The sequence below is a fragment of the Crocodylus siamensis genome, chromosome 2, assembly GCF_052110815.1.
Source record: "Crocodylus siamensis isolate JL-2025a chromosome 2, ASM5211081v1, whole genome shotgun sequence".
Taxonomy (NCBI): Eukaryota; Metazoa; Chordata; order Crocodylia; family Crocodylidae; genus Crocodylus; species Crocodylus siamensis.
In genome coordinates this window covers 228,335,520-228,357,079 of record NC_143396.1, presented here as the reverse complement: position 1 = coordinate 228,357,079, position 21,560 = coordinate 228,335,520, and the positions used below count along the sequence as shown (strand labels likewise).

General features: G+C 44.3%; 1 protein-coding gene across 3 annotated transcripts in view; it reads left to right on the top strand.

Annotated features, from left to right (window-relative positions):
• The window catches only part of ZFYVE1 (zinc finger FYVE-type containing 1), a 43,267-nt gene extending 23,001 nt beyond the window's left edge, over window positions 1-20,266 (top strand). For all 3 annotated transcript variants that reach the window (XM_090033285.1, XM_090033284.1, XM_090033283.1), the window contains 10 exons: window positions 1,384-1,888; window positions 3,959-4,173; window positions 7,229-7,335; window positions 8,453-8,561; window positions 9,561-9,658; window positions 9,779-9,896; window positions 12,681-12,851; window positions 13,742-13,922; window positions 15,137-15,250; window positions 16,065-20,266. In XM_090033285.1, coding sequence (XP_089889411.1) covers window positions 1,384-1,888; window positions 3,959-4,173; window positions 7,229-7,335; window positions 8,453-8,561; window positions 9,561-9,658; window positions 9,779-9,896; window positions 12,681-12,851; window positions 13,742-13,922; window positions 15,137-15,250; window positions 16,065-16,297 — 1,851 coding nt within the window. In that variant the 3' untranslated portion in view covers window positions 16,298-20,266. The remainder of the gene's footprint in view (window positions 1-1,383; window positions 1,889-3,958; window positions 4,174-7,228; window positions 7,336-8,452; window positions 8,562-9,560; window positions 9,659-9,778; window positions 9,897-12,680; window positions 12,852-13,741; window positions 13,923-15,136; window positions 15,251-16,064) is intronic.
• Window positions 20,267-21,560: the final 1,294 nt, after the last annotated feature.

Here is a 21,560-nt window from a genome sequence, read left to right as displayed (position 1 = left end):
GGGCAGGGCACTCTGCTGCTCCTGCCTGTGGCAGGGATCTGTTGGGAGGTGTGTGTGTGTGGGGGGGGGGGGGGTGACCTGGATTTCCTTAAAAATAACATGGTCACTGTAGATGTGAGAGGAATGGTTGTTTTTTCTATGTTCCCTTATGCTAGGGAATATGCTTAAATATTTTGAGACGGGGAGTAGCTTCCTGGCCTTAAAATCTGAATACTACTCCAAGCTACTCTTTGGGGAAACCAACTTTTGGGTTTTTTTTGTGGTTTTTTTTTTTTGCCGACGTGGAATCTGAATCCTTCTTACAGATCTGGCTGTAGCAGGGTGGGGTAGGATGAGGCTTAAGAAACTGAATCACTGATCTAAGAATAAATCTGTTCAAAGAAAACATTCACTGCCTCCTGATTTTTGTGGATCTTGCATCTTGAGATGCTCAAACTGTATTTGCCTGGGGGAGCCTTGTAAAAAAAATAACATGGGGGAAGGGGCTTTCCTGGGGAATGGCCAAGGACCCCTCAGACATTCCTGAAAAGTAGAAGGGGAATCCTTGTTCTCTTGTAGCTGAAGAGGGCCTTGTGGAGAAACTCAAGAAGAATAGTTTGAAATTAACCTTTTCATTAAGTTTTTCTGTTATGCTTCTCCTATATCCCACACTGTCCTGAGGCAAGACCAGTTGAAGGGGTCTTACGTAAGGGATACACTACAATAACAAGACTTTGGGAGGAATGAAACCTTTGAACTCTAGCTCACCAATACGCTGCAACAGAAATTAGGTGTTTAGTGAGAGTTTGCTGCATCTGTTTAATTACCTGATTTATGTGGCCTCTGTTACTCTAGTATCTGAGTAGCATTGTCCCACACTACTTTCATTTAAATGAAAAGTGTAACTTAATCCATGCAGCTGAACAAGGGAAGCACCTAGGTGTACTGAAGGGCAGTTGCTTTCTTGGCATGTTATGTTTAGTCATTGGTATATTTTAATTTTTGTAGGAAAAGGCATTATCTAGTAAATTAGGAGGTGGAACCATCAGTTTTTGCAGCTTTCACAAATCTGCTTAAGCTATTCAACCCTGGTAGAGTAAAGCTATCCTTACATTGGAAAGGCTGGTAATAGGATATGAAGGAGGCTTAATTTTATCAGTAATGATGGGGAGCAACATTTTAAAAAGCACCTCTGGCATAGGAACCTGTGTCCCATTGAAAGTCATTTGGATTTGACTACTACTTTCCTTTGGTGCTTCTATATGCTTGAAAGGCTTGCAAGTGGACCTAAACAATGGCTGCTTTTCTCTATTAACCTCATAAGTGCTAATGCTGACACTGCTGTAGTATTGGCTTCTCAAGTTTCAAGCTATAATATCTTTGTCATTTTTCTTATTTTGGAAGGTGAAGAATGAAGAAGACTTTATTAAAAGACTGGACTGCACACCTGAGGAGCATCTCAAGGTGTTATCCATCTTTGGGAACACTGGAGATGGCAAGTCACATACCCTTAATCACACTTTCTTCTATGGTCGAGAGGTCTTCAAGACCTCTCCAGCTCAAGAGTCCTGTACAGTTGGTGTATGGGTAGCCTATGATCCTGTCCGCAAAGTGGTGGTAATAGACACAGAAGGTCTGCTTGGAGCTACTGTGAACCTGAGCCAGAGAACACGGCTGCTTCTGAAGGTCCTGGCCATTTCTGATCTTGTCATCTATCGTACCCGTGCTGACAGACTCCATAATGACCTCTTCAAATTCCTTGGGGATGCTTCAGAGGCCTACTTGAAACATTTCACCAAGGAGCTGAAGGCGACTACAGCCCGTTGTGGTCTAGATGTTCCCTTGTCCACCCTAGGTCCTGGGGTGATTATCTTTCATGAGACTGTATACACCAAGCTCCTGGGCTCTGGTAAGTAGAGAGAAAGAGATCTGGAATCAAAATATGTCTGAACATGATTCGTTTATTAAACTAGATCTGTAACCTGATAATTGGTGATCTAAACTGGATTTGAGACCTTGTGTTTTTTCATGGTCTAGGCTGGCAGAAGGACCGAGGAGGTAAGAGGCTCTGCTTCTGTGACTAAATGTGTGGCCTAGAGCAATATCAAGCACCAGTTGGGAACCAGCATTAACTGGTTCTGAAGAGATTTCAGTCTGATTCTCTTTAACCTAGGATGATGACTGAAGCATTGGGCCGTGGAAGCTGCAATGCAGCTTGGAAAAGTGAAACTGGTCGGACCTTCAGATATAGGCAGGGGTGCAGAGGGTCCTCTTGCAACAATAAATGAATGAACAATAAATCATACCTACATACTAACAAGAGTAAAGGAGACTGACTTGTTGCTGAACATGCACCCTGCCCTTGGCACAGTCAGTGACTTCTGTGGTTTGGGGCCTTTCCTAAGCAGGCATGGGAATGGGACTGTGACAGTGGAGGCTAGTGGTGGATGGACTGATACGGCAGCATAAAAGTGCAGTGGAGCCAGTAGGGGCTTGGTTTGTGTCCTAAAGGATGGTAGCCCACTGTGCTTTCGTTTTGCATCGCTTCCCACTTCCTTTGCAGGTGTATTTAAACTCAATTTGCATAATGCTGGATTAAGTATATTTTAAAATGTATTAGTTGTCGGTACATCTCTGGGTGAAATCTTGGCTTACTGGAAAACCAATGAGAGTTTTGCCTTCGATTTCAAGAGAATCTACAGATTTCTCCCCAGATGTCTCCATTTCAAAATGTGCTGTGAATCCACTTGTCTCTCCCTTTCCTCCCCAGTCTTTGGTGAGGGGAATTCTGGTACTTTCAGGTGGCTCTATCACCACAGGCAGGGCTTACCTTCCTTCTGCTTGGAAACATCTGGAAATTACCTGCTATGCAAGACTACAACAAATCAAGTCACTGCAACCTGCGCTATTGTTGCTGTTTTAGTTGGCCAGAGAACTCATGGGGAATAGAAAGCCCAAGGGACTTGGCACAGCACCTACCTGTCTTTTAAAGTGCATTTCTAATTAGCAAAGTGGTCCTATGAAAATGGCAACACCCTCTCATCTTGGCCAGGTAATGTTTAAAGCAGTGAAGGGAGCCACATTTCACACAGCATTTTAGTCAACTGGTAGAATTTGCTACCTCAGAGGTCAGAGTCGAATGCTGGAACTGGTCAACATTATGACCAGTAATGACACTTGTGGTTTGGTGTGCAAACGCAGGGTAATACAAGCATATGCTTCAGGGTGTCAGCTGCTTGCTGCAGGTGGCATGTCTCCCTAATATACATCTGTTTGCAGCAATGCACAATTACCTATAATTGAGGGACAGTTATGGAATGTATGTGACTTTTAGGGGAGGGATGAGTCTGAATATGCTATTGCTGGAAGCTGGTTCTAGTAGTTAGTGTGGCTGGTGATCTGGCCTGAAAGTGTCCATTCTCTATGGTTGTTTTATAGAGGAAGGCTGGTACTTCTCTTTCCTGCAGTGGCCTTCATGGAAAATGATCATCTTGAGAATGGTGAGCCTAAAGAACAGAGCAGTGATCAGCCGTGAACACTAGGCTTGTCATGATGTGGTGTGGCAGCTTGGTGCCATGGTCTGTAGGGTTATAACAAACCCTGGTTTTTGGAGTAATTATTTAGGGTCAAATATGGCTTCTAATTTTTGGTGCCTAGCTTGGACTCATAAAACAAGACTTTAGAACTTGCCAGGGAACTGCAGTTGCTAGTGATTTCAGTTTTAGAGGATCTCTAAAATGTGGTTCTAGGGTCTGAAGATGGGCGCTCAAAATTAGAGACCACCTCTTGAAAATGTATTTCCCTTTTCCTATATGTGAAATAGAGCAATGCCAATTTATCTGCATCACAGAAGTGTGATGAGGGTTAATTAGGAATGTTAGTATAGCACTTGACACTGTTAAAACACTGCATGATTAAGTGTTGTTTTAAATCAGCTGTTGTTAATGTACCTGTTGCTGCTTTTGAATGTGTTTTTTAGATCACCCCTCCGAGGTGCCTGAGAAACTCATTCAGGATCGGTTTAGAAAACTAAGCTGTTTCCCTGAAGCCTTCAGCTCAATTCACTACAAGGGAACAAGGACTTACAATCCCCCTACAGACTTCTCGGGACTTAGGCGAGCTATAGAGCAGCAGCTGGAGAACAATACAACACGCTCTCCCCGGCAACCTGGGGTTATCTACAAAGCGCTGAAAGTAAGTCATCTGTAGCAGAATGTGGCTCACTGGGAGCTGGAGCAATATGCAAATTATCCTTATTCATATTTGTAACACCATTGCTAAATACTTTGCACCTAATAGAGTGAGAATACACAGATTGCTAATGCAGAATTCCAGGTATCTGAACAAGAGGCACTCTTTTAGTACAGATCGACTTATAATAGACAAATAGGGTGGGTGGTTCTTTCTAGGGGAAAGAAAATGCAAGAGGAGAAGATAAAAGAAAAATTGATGGTGACCCTGGAAGTTGAGGTGAACAAGTTTGTAGGAGCACTGGAAGACCAGTATCACAAAACCCATAGATTTGGCTAGGAAGACGCTATTAGTGAGCTTCTTAAGCGTACCTTCCATACCAAATTGCTGGGCTCTCCAAAGGAGTTACAAACAAGGAAGTCTTGGCGTGGGATACAGACAGTATGTTCAAGGAGCTAGGAGGGGCAAAGGGAGGAGGGAGATGTGCCAGTGGATTGAAAGGCAGGTGGGAACAGGAGATGGAGTGTTGAGAATGGAAACATACTAGATGGACTGAGGTATCTGTAGGATTATTATCACCAGAGTATCTGGGGATGCTCTTCATTTCCAAACCAAAGGAGACTGAGTTTTTGTTTTTATTCAATGCATGTTTGGTAGTAGCATAACTAGGAGTGGGCAAGAGGGATCCCCCATCCTTACAGAGACCCCCCACTTCCGCTTTTGAATCCTGTGTCCCCTGACCTCAAAACTGTTTGTCCCTCTCTCCCTTCTTCTCACCTCACCCCACCTCCTCCCCTCCTTGCCCACTGTCCTGCAGGGTTTGCTTGGGGCAGCAATTTTGCTTGTTAGCTCACTGATGTTTGGTTTTCCCACAGTAAGCTGAAGAAATGAGTTTGCATTTAGTTTGGACAGTAGTTGGTTCTGTGGCCATTACTATCTCTTTCTAGATTGGAAAGTTTCATTACCTGCCTCTTGCATTCTTGAGCCACCTTCTATTGGTGGGAAGTTTCCAGTGGTCTACTTGAATTTAGCTGTTGTAGAAGATATTTTGTGGGGGGACAAAGAATATTATTTAGCTGTGGCCAATTTAAGGGACACCTCTGGACATCAGAGCTGATCCCTTGAACTGGACTCTGTATTCAGTGGATAGCTAGTACTGAGGGTGGAACATATGCAGTATGTGATCCCAGTGATCTGTTACTAATACTGGCAGCTGCATTTTATATTGGTTGCAGCTTTCTCCAGGCATGTGGCTGCAGAGTGTTTTATACCCAGGTTTGTATTTGATAGGACGGAGTGCACCCTATAGACCATTCCCAGATGGAAATGGCCATTTTTGTCACCATGGCTATTTGGGCATCCAGCAAAACAGCATCTAAAGATTCCAAAACTATAATCCGACTCTAAAAAGAAGTACCCTCACCCTATTTCTATGGTGGGAGTTGTTACAAGGAAACAAGTCCTTTAGGTCTATTCGTTCCTTATCAGCATCACCAGTGTTTTGCCTGGGTTCATTTGCCCTGCATCCAGGTCTTGAGTTTGTTATTGGGAGAGCTGGCGGCTGGTACTGTTTATGTTGGATATAAAGGAGATGTAAACCTCTGCTGCCATTTATACATTGCTTGTGTTTCAGTAGCTCTCCACTGGCTTCTGAGAGGTGGCGAACAATATGGGAGAGGATTGAGTTGTGAGACTTTGGAGATGAAGCTTTTTTCACGTTCCTTGTATAAAACCTTGAGCTAGTTAAGTCAGGGTGTTTAATAATCCCTTTGAGCTTTCTGGAATCGGCAGAACAAAATACAAGCTTCTGCTGTACCATACTTAGGTCTGAAGCCTTCCTGAGAGGGATCCAGGATGCCAGCAAACTAACAGGTGGTATTGGAGATTTATTTTAGTAGGTGCTAGATGAGCTTGTAATTCCATATATCAGCAGGCTGTCTTGATGGTGATAGCCATATGAAAAGAAAGAGGCTTTGGTGATAAGGTGCAAGTGAAAGCAATAATATAATTTCCTGCCCTTAATTCACACTACTAATCAGACCTTGAAAGCCTTGTTTTTCCCCAAACCAGTGGCAAGATGGACAGTACTTTTCAAAACAGTATAGTACGGTGTACCCTTACTTGATATAATCTTTTCCAAATACCTTGCAAAATAGAATAATCAGGTGTTTAGTATTAGTATAATAATACTTCATGCATAATCTCCTGAGGGATTGGCAGAAAGGAATTGTTTGACCTGAGATTCATCTGTATGAAAAGTAGACAGTGTGGCAAAATCTTTGAAAGGGTAGGATAAGCTCAAGTTAATTTGTTCAACACTTCAATACTGCAGGGAAACCTAAGATAGACACCAGGGTGCTTAGTGGAGGTAGGGCAAGGTGCATGGCACATATATCAAAACATGTACAAATAAAACTTAAAAACAGCATTACTCTGGCCCTTGAATACACTAATTGTAGCTTTTTATAGGGTAGAGCCAGGCCCTGAACCTCACTTAAACTGTTTTACATGACACTTACCTGTGGTTTCCATTGACCTTAATATTAGTTAATGTATGTCACCTACTTTGAAGTCCAGCAAATATATTAGGCATGCAAGGGCAAACTTGAATCCCACAAGAAAGGCAATAAATCCCTTTTTTACCCCTTGCCCAACTGTTTTGTTTGGGTATATATAAGCTGTTTTTTCCAATCCTTTTTGTCCATTCACAGAACTCCAAAGATGGAAAATATTCATGAGATCACCCAACCAATCTCACTGCCAATTGGTCTTGTTTGGTTACTGTTCTTTAGAAGGAAGACAGAGGGGATTTTGCATTTCTCTTTGTGGCTCAGGCTGGTATGGTTTCCTGATTAGCAATCCATTATTCATTAGCTGCAATGCCCAGCTAGTTCTCTCTTCCAAAAGGGGAACTGATTGGGCACCTATGAGGAGCATCTCAGGATGTCCGTGAAGACCTGCATCTTAACAGAAGGCTCTTACTGACCTGGTGAATCGCTCTACTCTATGTTGCTCTGAATTCCTCACCAGTGTTTCTCTCTCTCTCTCTCTCTAACAGGCATTGAGCGACCGGTTCAGTGGTGAGATCCCTGATGAGCAGATGGCTCACAGCTCCTTTTTTCCAGATGAGTATTTCACTTGCTCCTCTGTATGCCTCAGCTGTGGGTAAGTCAATGAGAAACAAGCTATCATTCTTCTAGTGCTTAGTACTGTCAAGGTATTTAACATCAGAATGTATTGTCATTGTGAGATCACAAGTACCCTGAAAAGAAGCATCAGGAAGTGACATCAGTGTGGTACCACCTTAACATTTAAATACAGAATTTGGCTGTTTTTATTTGAAATCAGAAACTATTTGAACTGGCTGAAAAACGGTTCAATTTATATACTCTGATAATGTCTGTTGCCACATCGCAGCTAGATAGCATGGTCTTTGTCCTTGGGTTTTCATGTTTTGTTATCTCTCTGCCCGTGTCTTTTCCACAAGTAGCTAAGCATGTGGTCTCCAAACTGCAGAAGCCCATCATAGGGTGGAGTTAGAAATGGGCAATCTACAATAATCCTTAGAAGTTAGAAAGACTCCACCTGTAGTTATTCCTGTTAGGTTAAAATAGCCGATTGGGTAAAAATGATCAAAGCATACATCTACACAATGTTGAACTGTAACATATGGTCTGTGAGTAGCAGTCATGCTGACCTGGGCTGCAAAAATTTTGTGTACCTGACAGAGTTGGACTTGACTGGAACTTGAGAGGAAGACCTCTCTACAGAAAGTCCTGGGCATGGGGTTGATGAATCAGTAGGTGCTGGACAGTCCTCCTAAATCGTACTGAGCTGTATGAGCATGATTACAATGGATTGTTCTGCTGGAAGTCCTTTCTGTCAAATAAAAAGTAAAACTAAATTGCCATTTTTTGAGGTCATTAGAGACTCTTCTATAGCACACTTTGTAAGAGCTGGGAAGCTAGCCTAGGTGTCTTGGCCTATTTATAGATTTGATTAGTTCCATCTAGATTTTCTACAAACCAGGTACAATATTCATTTCCTGCACCAAAGTGCTCTGTAATTCTGTTTTGTGATGTGAAATGCTTGCTTTACCTTACTCAGAAGATATTTCAGTGGCAGATAAAAATCAGTGTTTAGATGTACACGTTTTGAAGAGGTTTGGGATTAGCAGGACTATACCTGTTTGTTAATAACATAACTGATGTTATGTTGAGATTCGTGTAGTGTCAGATTGACTGACTGTATAGCTGGCTCACTGCTTGCATTTGAACTCTAGGTGTGGCTGCAAAAACAGTATGAACCATGTGAAAGAAGGAATTCCTCATGAATCCAGGAGCCGATGCAGATACTCTCACCAGTATGACAACAGAGTCTATACCTGCAAGGTGAGCAAAGTTGTAGGGACAGGATCCAGGAAATGGAGGGGAAGAGAAGAGAAGTGAGGCTTGTGGACTCTTATACATGTATGCAGAGCCTGCTGCAACATGCTGGAAATCCAGTGCGTTGGATTAATTGAGTCTGCTGGAGCATGAAAATTGACATTCTCTGGCAGCCATTTTCGTTGCATGCATCAGCACTGCCATGCATCTCTGCATCAAAAAAATGGTGGTGGGGCACTTTGAAATAAAACATGTTTGCGCTTTAGTTCAAAGTGCCCCACTGCCACTTTTTCAGCGTGGGGATGTGCGGTGACATTGATACATGTGACACACAGGCACCTTTAATTAGCAGAGCTCACTAATTAAAGTGCCCAGTGGTGCATCCCACAGCATGGGTAAAAATGCCCATGAATGAGGAGTATCACTTGCACGTTCCTCTTGTTTTAGAGACTTGTAGGAGCAGCCCTTGGCCCTGTCACAGCAGCAAGACCCCTGTTGATCTTTAATGGCACTGTGGTTTTTGTTCTGTTTTAATGGAGCCTGATCACACTGTGGGTATTGTTCACTAACTAAATCACCAGCTTTGCTCCCAAATCTCAAGATGAACCAGGCATTACATGTCGCCCTTCAGTCTCAGCATGCTGAGTACACTTCAGCTGTTCTCCCCACTTCCTTATATCCACCCTTATATGTTTATCTGAGCTGAGTGTAACATGTTTATCTGATTTATCTGAGCTGAGTATAACATGGCCTTGTGGGAGGTTTAGTTTTTCAGCCCTAGTCATCTCTGTTAGGCTAATGAAGTCACCTGGGAAATGATGCACAAAACCTCCATTAACAATCATGGGCTAAACCTCCATTCATCATGTGATCTCTTTTTAGCAAACAGTTTCTACAAACAAATGCCAAATACAGCCTTTATTCCCTTTTATGACCAAGGGCTGTGGGAATCATAGAATTCACAGTTCCAAGACATGCCATTTTAATCTGTCACTCATGTTCTAGGGCTGTTATGAACGAGGGAAGGAGGTCAGCGTGGTGCCCAAAACATCTGCTTCCACTGACTCGCCTTGGTTGGGCCTTGCCAAGTACGCCTGGTCAGGGTAAGCACAAAAGCAGGGAGTCTCTCTTCTTTTTCCATATTTTCTCCTCTTGCCAGATCCTTTGGCCTCCAGTTCCTTACTAAGATGACCCTTCCTTCTCTTTGTCTACTCCCCACAAAGGTATGTGATTGAGTGCCCTAACTGTGGAGTGGTATACCGCAGCCGGCAATACTGGTTTGGAAACCAAGATCCTGTGGACACAGTGGTGAGGACGGAAATCGAGCATGTGTGGCCAGGAGTAAGTTTTGGTGAGGTGGTTTTGGAGAATGGGATGGTAATGGAAGGGTGTTTAGGTAGTTGTAGTACTGTGACTATGGCAGGTGCCCTGTTCCTGTTTCTTAAAAAATTGAGCATCTTTCTAAGTTTGAGATCCATGGAGTAAAAGGCTGTCAATTTTTGTCTGGGTAGACATTAAAAACTGGATTGGAGATGGTACTAGTGAACCATGTTATAGTGGCCCTGTGTGTGAAGAGTTAGAAAACTTAAAACATAAGAAATGGAAGAGATCTGTTAAGTCGAAACAAAAATGTAGAATATTAGTGGCTTCCCTTCTGAACTGTTCCATGCACACGTTCCCTGTGAAAACTAACCATGCACAGCATCCTAGAAAACAATGGTATAAAGACACACTCAGGAAAACCCTTCCTCTAACAGAAAGTATTATAGAATCTCCGATGTTCACAAAGGACAGAGAGGAAGTTCCATCTCCTCTGAAAGCATTGCACAACACGTGGCACAGTAATCAGGCTAGCATGAAATAAAAGGGGCTGTGAATTGACCCAGTTGGTATTAGATTTCTTGGGGTAAATGCTTACATCATGACAATACCCCTTTGCCTTATGAAGAGGAAATGCAGAACTTCCAGGTTTCATAGTTTCATAGTTTCATAGTAGCTAGAGTCGGAAGGGACCTAGGTAGATCATCTAGTCCGACCCCCTGCCTTAGCAGGAAAGAGCACCGGGGTCAGATGACCCCGGCAACGTGCTCATCTAACTTCCTTTTAAAAATCCCCAGGCTAGGAGCCTGCACCACTTCCCCTGGAAGCTGGTTCCAGGCCCTAGCCGCCCTGACTGTGAAGTAGCGCCTCCTAATATCTAATCTAAACTTACCCTCCGCCAGTTTGTGACCGTTATTCCTGGTCACTCCTGGCAGCGCACGGGGGAACAGGGACTCCCCCCAATACCTGCTGATCCCCCCTGACCAGTTTGTAGCAGGCCACAAGGTCCCCCCTTAACCTTCTCTTGTGGAGGCTAAACAGGTTCAGGTCCCGTAGCCTCTCCTCATAAGGCCTGCCCTGCTGACCCCTGATCATACGAGTGGCCCTCCTCTGAACTCTTTCCATATTGTCCACGTCCCTCTTGAAGTGTGGCGCCCAGAACTGGACGCAGTACTCCAGCTGCGGCCTGACCAGTGCCGCATAGAGGGGGAGGATCACCTCCCTGGACCTGCTCGAGATGCATCTGTGGATGCATGACAGGGTACGGTTGGCCTTCTTGACTGCCTCCCCACACTGCCGGCCCATGTTCATCGTGGAGTCAATGACGACTCCAAGATCCTTTTCCGTCTCCGTGCTGGCAAGAGGGGAGTTCCCCAACCTGTAAGTGTGGTGCCGGTTCTTCCTCCCCATGTGCAACACCTTGCACTTATCAGTGTTAAACCCCATCCTATTCTCATCCGCCCACCGTTGCAACCTGTCAAGGTCAGCTTGTAGCCTATTGCACCCTTCTAGTGCACCCACATCCCCCCACATCTTAGTGTCATCAGCAAACTTGAACAGGGTGCTTTCTACCCCGTCAGCCAAGTCACTGATGAAGATGTTGAACAGTGCGGGCCCGAGGACCGAGCCCTGCGGAACCCCACTGCCCACGTCCTTCCAGGTCGAGAAGGACCCATCCACCACCACCCTCTGGGTGCGGCCCTCCAACCAGTTGGCAACCCATTTGACCGTGTGGGCATCGACACCACAGTCTCCCAGCTTTTTGATGAGGACAGGGTGAGAGACAGTGTCGAAAGCCTTCCGGAAGTCCAAAAAGACTACATCCACAGCAACCCCTGCGTCTAATGATTTGGTGACCTGATCGTAAAAGGCCACCAGGTTGGTCTGACAAGACCTGCCACTGATGAACCCATGTTGGTTGCCCCTGAGCATGCATTCCCCCGCAAGGCCCTCCTGGATGTGTGCCAGGATAATTTTTTCAAAGAGCTTACCCGGGATTGAGGTAAGACTAACTGGCCTGTAATTTCCCGGGTCCTCTTTTTTTCCCTTTTTGAAGATAGGGACCACATTGGCCCTCTTCCAGTCCTCCGGCACCTTGCCAGAGCACCACGAGTGCTCATAGAGCCGCGCCAGGGGTCCCGCAATGACCTCGGCCAGTTCCTGTAGAACCCTAGGGTGAAGATCGTCCGGACCAGCAGACTTGAACACGTCCAGCCTCTCCAGAAGTACCCTAACTAACTCCTCGCTAACCCCTGGCCCAGGCGTGTCTCTCTCGGGGCCCGAGGGGGGCCCAGCAGGGAGGTGGCTGAACTGGTCCCTACTTAGGAAGACAGAGGCAAAGAAATCGTTAAATATGTTAGCTTTGTCATCTGGCGTGATGACTAAGTTGCCCATCGTGTCCTGCAGGGGCCCCACATTACCCGGGACCCTCTTTTTACCCCCTGTGTATTTGAAGAAGGACTTCTTATTGTCCTTAATCCGGGAAGCTAGTCCTATCTCCAACTCTGCCTTGGCCCTCCTGACTGCCCCCCTACATCCTCGGGCGACTGTAACATAGTCCTTCTTGGTGATGACCCCATCTCTCCATTGGGTATATGCCTCCCTTTTAGCAAGGAGACATTCCCGGATGCTCTTAGTGAGCCATGGGGGTTTATGTGCCCTCCTGCTCCCTTTGACCCTTGTTGCAATGCTTAAGTTTAACAGTAGTGACGGATGGGTATTTTGCTTTGAGGGATGCCTGTGTGAGAAATGAGATTTCCCGTCAGTTCTTAAATTATCACATAAATCCACATTTTTATTTTATAGACAGATGGATTTCTGAAAGACAACAATAATGCAGCTCAACGTCTGCTAGATGGGATGAATTTCATGGCACAGTCAGTGTCTGAGCTGAGCCTGGGACCCACAAAAGCTGTGACCTCTTGGCTGACGGACCAGATTGCTCCTGCCTACTGGAGACCCAACTCTCAGATCCTGGTACACTACAGCTACTACACCTCCATGCTGTTGAGAAAAATGCTTCTCCCTGTGCAAAGCTGAAAATTTCCTTCTACCAACTGCTACGAAGATAATAAAATATCAGTTTGGTTTCGGACCTCTCTTACCCCTAGGACTGCAAGTAAAACTCACCTTCTTTTTAAAGCTGCCTGCTAGTTCCACATTTTGGTTTAGTCCAAGAAAGGTTAAACATGGAATCAGAGACCATTCTTGCCCTTCTGTCCCCTCATTTAATTGCCCCTCCCTGTTGTAGACCCTTTCACCCCATCAATACTGTTGATGGAAATGCTGGCTCTCATGATCCTGCCTGTGGATTTAAAGAACCACATTTGAAGTCCTAGGCTCCTAATTTTGCATTCTCACAAAAATGACAGCTACTGACTTGCACCAAATATAAAGCTGAAGATTAAAACTTGGCCCTGGCTTTTCAATTAGAAAAAGCCTGTTGGTTCCTTCCAGAGAACCAGGAGAAGAATTGGGGAGATAGATGGCTAAAATAGAAATGACCATCTTAACTTTGTACCTACAGCGCAGCTGGTAGGCCTCTAAGTATCCAGGAAAGTGTAGTCGTAACCGATCATAATTAAGACTTTATGGATCATGGTAATGATGTTGACCCTAGCCAGAACCTGCCTTTCTCTAGGCTTGAAATCCTGGGGCCAGATGGACAATGTTTGCACCACCTAGAGTGGCGTTTTTAATCTATGAAACTTCGGTGAAGGACAGACTGGTAAAGTGGGAGTGCATAGAGGGTCCAGGTGTGCCATACTCCCTGCTGCTGCAGGCTCTGGCTTTTGGGACGCTCTTGATGCCAAAGGCAGTTAGGAAAAATGAACTGACAGTTTCTCTTTCTGTTTTGTCATCTTCAGAATTGCAACAAGTGTGGCATACCCTTTAAAGATAACGATACTAAGCATCACTGCCGGGCCTGCGGAGAGGGCTTCTGTGATGGCTGCTCATCCAAGTCCCGCCCTGTCCCAGAGCGGGGGTGGGGTGCAGCACCTGTGCGAGTGTGTGACAGCTGCTATGACAACAGGGGCATCCAGTTAGGTAATCTGACCTGCTCATCCTGGTCCTGGGAACTAACATGGTCAGAACTAATCAGACACTGTAGGTGTAAATAAACCATAAACATTTTTATGGTTGCACAAAGGCGAAGCAAATGGATGTCTGTACTCCTTTTCACACCACAAATGCTCACCATTTGTGGCTGTGACAAAAGTGGTAATCATTCTTCCTGCTTTTATTGTGGCATACATGTTAGTTTTATGGAGCTGCCTGTGATCTCCAACTGAATGGGAAAGCACTTCCAGGGTTTGAGGGGCCTGATTCTGTGCCCCAGGAAGTCCCATACAGGATAGGGTCCCTCAAGTCCCAGGAGTGCCTGTCCAGCTTTCCCTGCTTACACATGCCTTGGAAGATTTTGCTGGCGCATGTCTCTGTAAGCAGGGAAAGCTGGGGCACCCCACTTAGAGAGAAGCCTCCAAGAACGCCTGAAGCCTATAGCTTTCCTTGCTTAGAGATGTGGCCCAGGGAGTCTAAGGCATATTTCTGTAAGCAGGGAACACATTGACCATTGTCCTGTGGGACCGGGCACTTGTTCAATGGAAGACAATGGGCAATATATTTCACCCATTGAAGTGGATTAGTGTGACATCTTACCACAGCTGATCCATTTCACTTGGCAATGTCTGTTTATACCCTGTGTCTACAGTCTTGGTATTGGTCCCTTGATAACACCCCCATTCTAGGGCAGACTGTGTGAGGTTGGGATTTCAGTTGCTCTGAATGGGTAAATAGATCTACAATAGGTACAGTGTTCTTTGGGGCAGGCATTCACACTGAGTTCGTAAATGCTTTTACTGGGGAAGTCAAGGAACTCGGAAAGATCACTCTGACATAAAGGCTCTTCATCATCAATTACTGGCAAACATGATCCTTTAGAATTAATTATTTTGGATTTTTAGCTCAGTTGCACAGCACATCCTGCTAGTTGGGAGTAGTATGGCAGGGGATATTGGTGCTAGAGTAGATGGAGGGAAATCGTAACAGTGAAGGTCAAGAAAATTAAGGGATGGCAAGGAGGCTGAGTATTGTTTGCCTGCATTGGGATACTAGAGAGCCCCTTGAGTGTTGCTAAGCAAAGTAACTTTAATTTTGCTGGGTCCAGTAGTTTCTCTGCTAATACATATTGAGACATGGCATAAATTGTGTCTTGAACTCTAACTTGAGCTGAACACTATAACACTAACTCTGTCATGCAGATGTGTCTGAGCCACAGACTGATGAGGAAGGTGGAACGCTGATTGCCAGGAAGGTCGGCGAGGCAGTGCAGAGCACTCTTGGAGCTGTGGTGACTGCCATCGACATTCCACTTGGTGGGCATTGTGGGAATCCAATTGTTTTTGCATTTAGAAACATTTTTATTTTGCATTGGTTAGACCATTCTTGTTGGTTAAACTGCAGTTCTTGAATGAAAGTCAATTTATGGCTGGAGGCCCTCTGTTTTTAAGGGTGGTGAGCACTTCTGCAAATTAGCTCTCAAATGTAGAGTGCTGGCCATTTACATATCATGCAGCAACTTCAGTGATTCAGCAGATGCACTGAGTTTAACTGTTGTCTTGCAGTTGAGCTGCACTTTTTTTCTTAATGACCAAACATCTCCAGGAGCTGGAGGGCAGTAGAGAGCATCATATTGCACTAATTGCTGATCAGTTCTTTTCTCCCTTGTTTCCGCTAGAAGTCGTCAGCTCATTTATCTGGCAGAGCGTTTTATGATCTAGTGAAGTAGAAATGGGAATGAAGCTTTTGCTTACTTCCATCATTATATGCATGCCAGAAAGGATGGTGGCTACACTGGTCTAGTGAGATGGCAAAAAACTGGGGGGAACTCTCGATGAGGAAGAGAAAGCCCACCTCCTTGAAATGAATGTCTAGACAAAAGGTGCCACCATTTAGAGAGCGTAAGAAAAAAGGCTGTTGAATTATGCAGGGGAAGAATCTGTAGGAAAAAAACTCAGATTTCCTGAACTTGCTGGGGTTGCCTATTAGTCTATGATGTTCTGTGGACAGAACCCTAAATGAGCATTAGGGACTGTGACAGATATGATTTGCAGGGCCTGGGGCCCTTCCCTTCTCTTCTGTACCTGAGAACAAGTGCTAATGGAGGTGGGTCTTTCTGATCCTTTGTAGGTCTTGTGAAAGATGCCGCCAGACCCGTGTACTGGGTACCAGATCACGAAATCCTGCATTGCCACAACTGCCGGAAGGAATTCAACGTCAAGCTGTCCAAGCACCACTGCCGAGCCTGTGGCCAAGGGTTTTGTGACGAGTGCTCCCACGACCGCAGAACAGTTCCTTCCCGTGGATGGGATCATCCAGTTCGAGTCTGTTTTAACTGCAATAAAAAACCTGGTGACCTTTAACCCCAGCTTCCCCTCCAGGTCCTTCACAATTCCTTAGGTTCTCAGGGTTAGAAAAATTATTTGGTCTCCCTTTCACCTTTTAACCTGTTGCAGCCAGAGTGCATGTTCCTGATCTCCGGCCTTCTCTCGTGTTATTTCCATCCTGGAATGCTGGGAAATGAGCTTCAGTGAATAAACTGGGTCTTCAGGTTTTAATTTCAAACTGATTGGGGAAGAGGGGAGCTCACTTGTAAAATGAGCAAACCAAAATCCAGTGTATTTTATTCCAGTTGAAGTATTTATCTATATCTCTATATAATTTAGTATACTAAGGATGCAGTTGGCAAATGAAGCTTTGAGTATTTCCAGCTCAAATAAAGAGATGCAGCTGTTCCCTGCTGTATTGGGTTGAACTCATAGCCATTGCAGTGCCTTCCAGCTCTTTTTTAAAATGTTTTGCTGCTCACGGTGTCCTGCTTGTAAAGGTTTGGGCCCTTTGCTGCCAGGGAGGCTCAAGGCTTCTTGAGTGGGACACATGAATTGCATTTGACAATGGGAATGGCCCTGCATCTGGAAGCTCCCCACCTCCTGGCACAAAAGGTTTAAATCCAAATCAGTTTGCAAAGTCTATTTTCATCATGGTCCCAAATGCTAGGCATGCAGGTCATGGGACTGCAGTGCAGGGAGGAGGAAGTAATGCCCTGGTAGAGTCTCAGCTAGGGCTGTCAAAGGGAAAATAAATGGGTTGGCACCAAGGCACCTCCAGTAACAGGCATTTCAACTTCAGTACAGGATTTCAAGGTAACAAGGTCATCTTTTTTTCACCACATTTGCTCTGCATTCTGAGTTCCTTTGGGAAGACAAGTTTCTCTGTGAAGCTTGTTGCACATCAAGAGCCTCATGTTCCAAGCAGAGATGAGAGAAGTCCTGGTTAGGTGAAAGAATGCATGGCCTGAAGTCTGTTTGCTTCGATTGTAATGACTTAAGTTTGTTTAAGTGGTTCCCAAATCCATGGTACTCCTTGGAGATAGCTGTATGGACAGGACTCCAATCCTGTGATAAAACAAATCTGCCATCCATCTGGAAAACAGGAACCTCTTCTCTCCTGCTCTTAGCAAGTTGCATCTGCTGTACTTTTTATCTTTTCAGGAGATGCTTACATGAAACCACTGACCCATACACATCGTGATCAAGCTACTTGGCTAAACTAATACTTTGTATTTCTGTGGATTATTGGCTCCCACAACAAGAAACAAGACCATCATGAACTGAACTGGGTTAGAAAATACCCTCTCTGTTTGGCTCATGTGGACAAAGGCGGTTCTACTGGAGGAGACTTGTCTCCATCTGTAGTGACTGGAGTTTTGATGCAATTCCCTAGAACTGATCTTTGTCCAACTTGTTAAATGTGCAGTTGTGTAGTTCAACACCCAACTCCCCCTTTTAGGACTGTATTATTAAATTGTCTGCTATAAAAAGACTATACCTTCTGAACAAGCGTACTGACTTTTTCCTTGTAACCAGTTCGCTTTCTGAGACCTAAGGAATGTGTTTGCAATGTAGCTTCCCCCTAGCACCTGTTGCATTCTGAGGCAGGAAACTTTTGGCATTGGCTAAATTTGCTAGAGACTGACTTGTATTTTGTAATCGAAAGCTGTCAGAAGGAGACAGTTGCCACAGGTGATGGTGTGATAAGAGCGGGTAAAAGTCTTATCTTAGGAAAGACATTTTTTCAGGAGAGTTCTGCACTTTGAAGTCTTTATTTTTTGAACAGGGGTTAGGCTGTAGTTACACTGTGTTGCTGCTTTGCGGGCCATGCCCAGTGCGTCTTCCATGCATGTAACTTTACTACTATGGTAATGCACACAAAGAAACCATCCATTACATTCCTTGTATAAAAGCCTTCTGGAATCTGTTTTGGGGTCTCTCCTTGTCCTTGCCCCCTTTCCCCCCCCCCTTCCCCCACAGACAAATCTGCTGCAGCAGTGGAAGATGAAACAAAATGCTCTCTACATTCCCAGCCTGTATGCTCTTTAGTATCCACATACCTGTCACAATGTGCAGTCCATTCTTGATGGACTATCCTGGTGCTATAGGGTTTGTCTTTCTGGGATCTCTTTAACAAAGCAAGATGCTTTTTTTTGTGCTTACTTGAAACAGGATAGTTTTATCTCTAGACAAGCATGTGAAGAGGAGATGCTGGTTCTGAGCTACAGTATATACTCCAGTTCCAAAGCACAGGCAAAGTCCAAAATTTAACAACAGACTTTTGCCTGAGCAGGGTAACAAGAAGGAATATTAAAAACTATGGTAACACCTTGCTTTCTCAAGGAAATTGGACTGGTTTACCTTTAAATCAGTTTTTAGACGAATAAAATTAAGCTAGTGCAGATTCTTCTGTGCATACTTTTTTCAGTTTGAATGGTTTATCTTTATTTAAATGTTGTACCCCGGCCACTTAAACTACACTAAAATAAGCCAGTCTTATGCAGAAATAAAGACTGTCCATAAGGGGGCTGCATTAATTTAAACTAAGTCTTTAAATTGCACCTTAGGTTATACTGGTGCAACTTTTCCACTTGTGTGTCCAGTGAGACTACCTAGATGGAAGGAGCAAAGGGCAATTGTGTGTCTGGCTTGATGAAAGATGCGGCAATCACATCAAAGGTGGTAGGGCTAAGCTGTCCGTGGTAGGCCCTACATTCTCCTTATTCTGACTGCACTGGGTATTGTGAACATATGGGAAATGAAGCACAGGCTAAAATGTGTGTGTGTGTGTGGGGGGGGGGGGGGTGGTTTCTGGTTTGTTTTTGTTTTTTCCTCTCTCTGTGTTTAGATTCTTTCCTAGCCCCAAATGAGCCAGATTCAAGGTCCTGCTTTGAGGCAGGAATATGGTCACCATAGAGACAAGTAGACCAAGTGCTACTGAGCCTCAATTACAGTCCCATTGAAGGCAATGAAAAGATTTCCGTAGAATTATAGGACACCTAAATCAGTCACTGAAAAGGGATAATAATGCTTAGAGAGTATGCATTAGGTGAGTCCAGTAGTACCTGGCATGAACAGAATTCTGTGTCTAAGACTAGACTGTTTTGTAAGCAGAAGGGCTTGGAACAGGCCTTCTCCCTGGACTCAGGTGAGGCTGTCTGGTTTCTGCAGCAATAATGTGTGGAGAACATGACAAATGTAAAAGAGAAAATGCTTGTAAGCAGGTAATGTGGCAGCAACAAGAGCAACGAAGCAGAACTCCCATCGTGAAGACAGGAAAAGGACATATAATAAAGTGAATTTTACTCATGATCTCAGAGAAACTATATCTGCAGACACTCTCACAGCACCTTAACGAAAGTGTCTCTTGCAAAAATGCTATCTCCATGTATCAGTAACCCTCTTCTGAGCTCTGGACGATGCTTCATCTCAGCGTGGAAGATATTTGATATTTTAATTAAGTTGATCTGTGTGATGTGGAAAATGTTTATTAGAGTTGGCAAGCTAGAACTGAAGAATGAAATGGATTAAAGCAAAGGTGTGTTTCCTTGATAAATGAAAAATTCCAATATAGTTCCAAAATATGAATGTGTGAGTTTTGTATATAACCTATGAATATGTTACAGTTAAATTCCAATAACTCATGGTAGGAGTTTGTCCTTTGGACCAAACGGGTCACTGTAGTATTACTATTTCAGTGGCTGCAGTGAATGTCTTGAACTGAATTAAAAATCTTGTTGTCTGAGAGGTGGCAAGATAACAATATCTCGCTTTACAGAATAGAGCAGCCAGTAGTTGATACCGATCTGTTGCCAGAAAGAGGGTGTTGGATTAATGGTCAATCAAGAAATCTTTGCATCTTTCCTGACTTAGCAAATGTGGCAAAAAGGAAGTGGGGTGGGGATCATGAGTTAACACCTGATGTGCAAATAGATCTGAAAGTTTGTGTGAAAGGTGTATAACAAGGTGTACAGTAAACAGCTTGAATTTCAAAAGGATGAAGTGTGGCTGATTTTGTTCTCTGCTCCAACTCATTTATCTCAAATGTCAATGCCTGTGTCAATTACATGGAAAGAAGTAGATGCTCCACTGAATCTAGAAGGTGAATTTTCCTTTTTTTTTGTTTCAAGACTAAATGAGGATAAGCCTTTTCTGTTACTGTAAGCTTCCTCACTCTTGAATAGCCCCATTCTCCATGGCTATGAAACACTACTCCAAGTCAAAGTCAGAGGTATGGTAGGATGTATGTTCCTAAGTGGAATGAGATGGCCGCAGGGATGAAGGACAAAGGGCAAAGAAAAAGCAGCTCACAGGAAGCTGTAGACAAGGGTTTCTGTTTTTTACTATCCTGTTTTGCTGTTTCTTCATGGTGTAACCTCATCCTTTTGTTCCCAACTTCATGGCCTCTAAGTTACACTCACTCCAATTTACTTGTATGTAATTTACATTCTCATTTATGGTACCTCTGAATTGGATTTTTGTCCCTGTTCTGGAAAACTGAACAATCCCACTTACACAGATCTGTCTGGCCCTGTAACAACTACAAACCAGCCACTGCCTACTACACAACCCTTCAGCACCTCTGCCAAAGACTGAAGTAACCAGTTCCCAAGTTGATCTAAAGTAGTCTGTACTCTGGTATCAAGAAAGGTTTCTGGTTTCTAAACCTGGTCATATAAAGGACCAGCTGCAGTTCTGTTTACATGCAGCACTGTCATCACTAGCCAGCCTGTTCAGGTTTAAGTACTGATGTCTCATTTGTGTTTATTGAGCATCTTCCCTTTTCTGTTTCATTCACTGTAAAATGTGTGCTCTCAAGAGCTATGCTCTTGGTACACTGTGGGTGTCTACACAAGGCCTTTACTGAACAATTAACAAGGCCTTTACTGACCAATTAACTGTGCAGTAAGTATCTTGGCATCTATGTGTGGACCTCTATTGGGGCACACAAAACTAATAAACTCTGCAGCAGCATAGTCTTGTAAACTGTAAGTGCTACCCTCCTGTGGAGTTTTTTTGTGCACAGCAGCACACGTGTAGATGCTGCCCCAGCTGGCTGGGTCACAGGGTGCCTCAGTGCAAGGCTAGCCAGCAGGCAGCCCCAGCACTGAGGCACCTTGTGCCCTAGCCAGCTGCTCCGCATCTCCACATGCCTCAGCAAGGGGGTCTGTGATAAGCTCTAGAGTTTATTAGTTCACATTAATTGCACATGTAGATACACCTTGCCTTTCTTAAGAAGCCATCAGTAGCACTTTGGTAAACAGATTTGTCCTTGTCTGCCAATAGTTGAAAATAC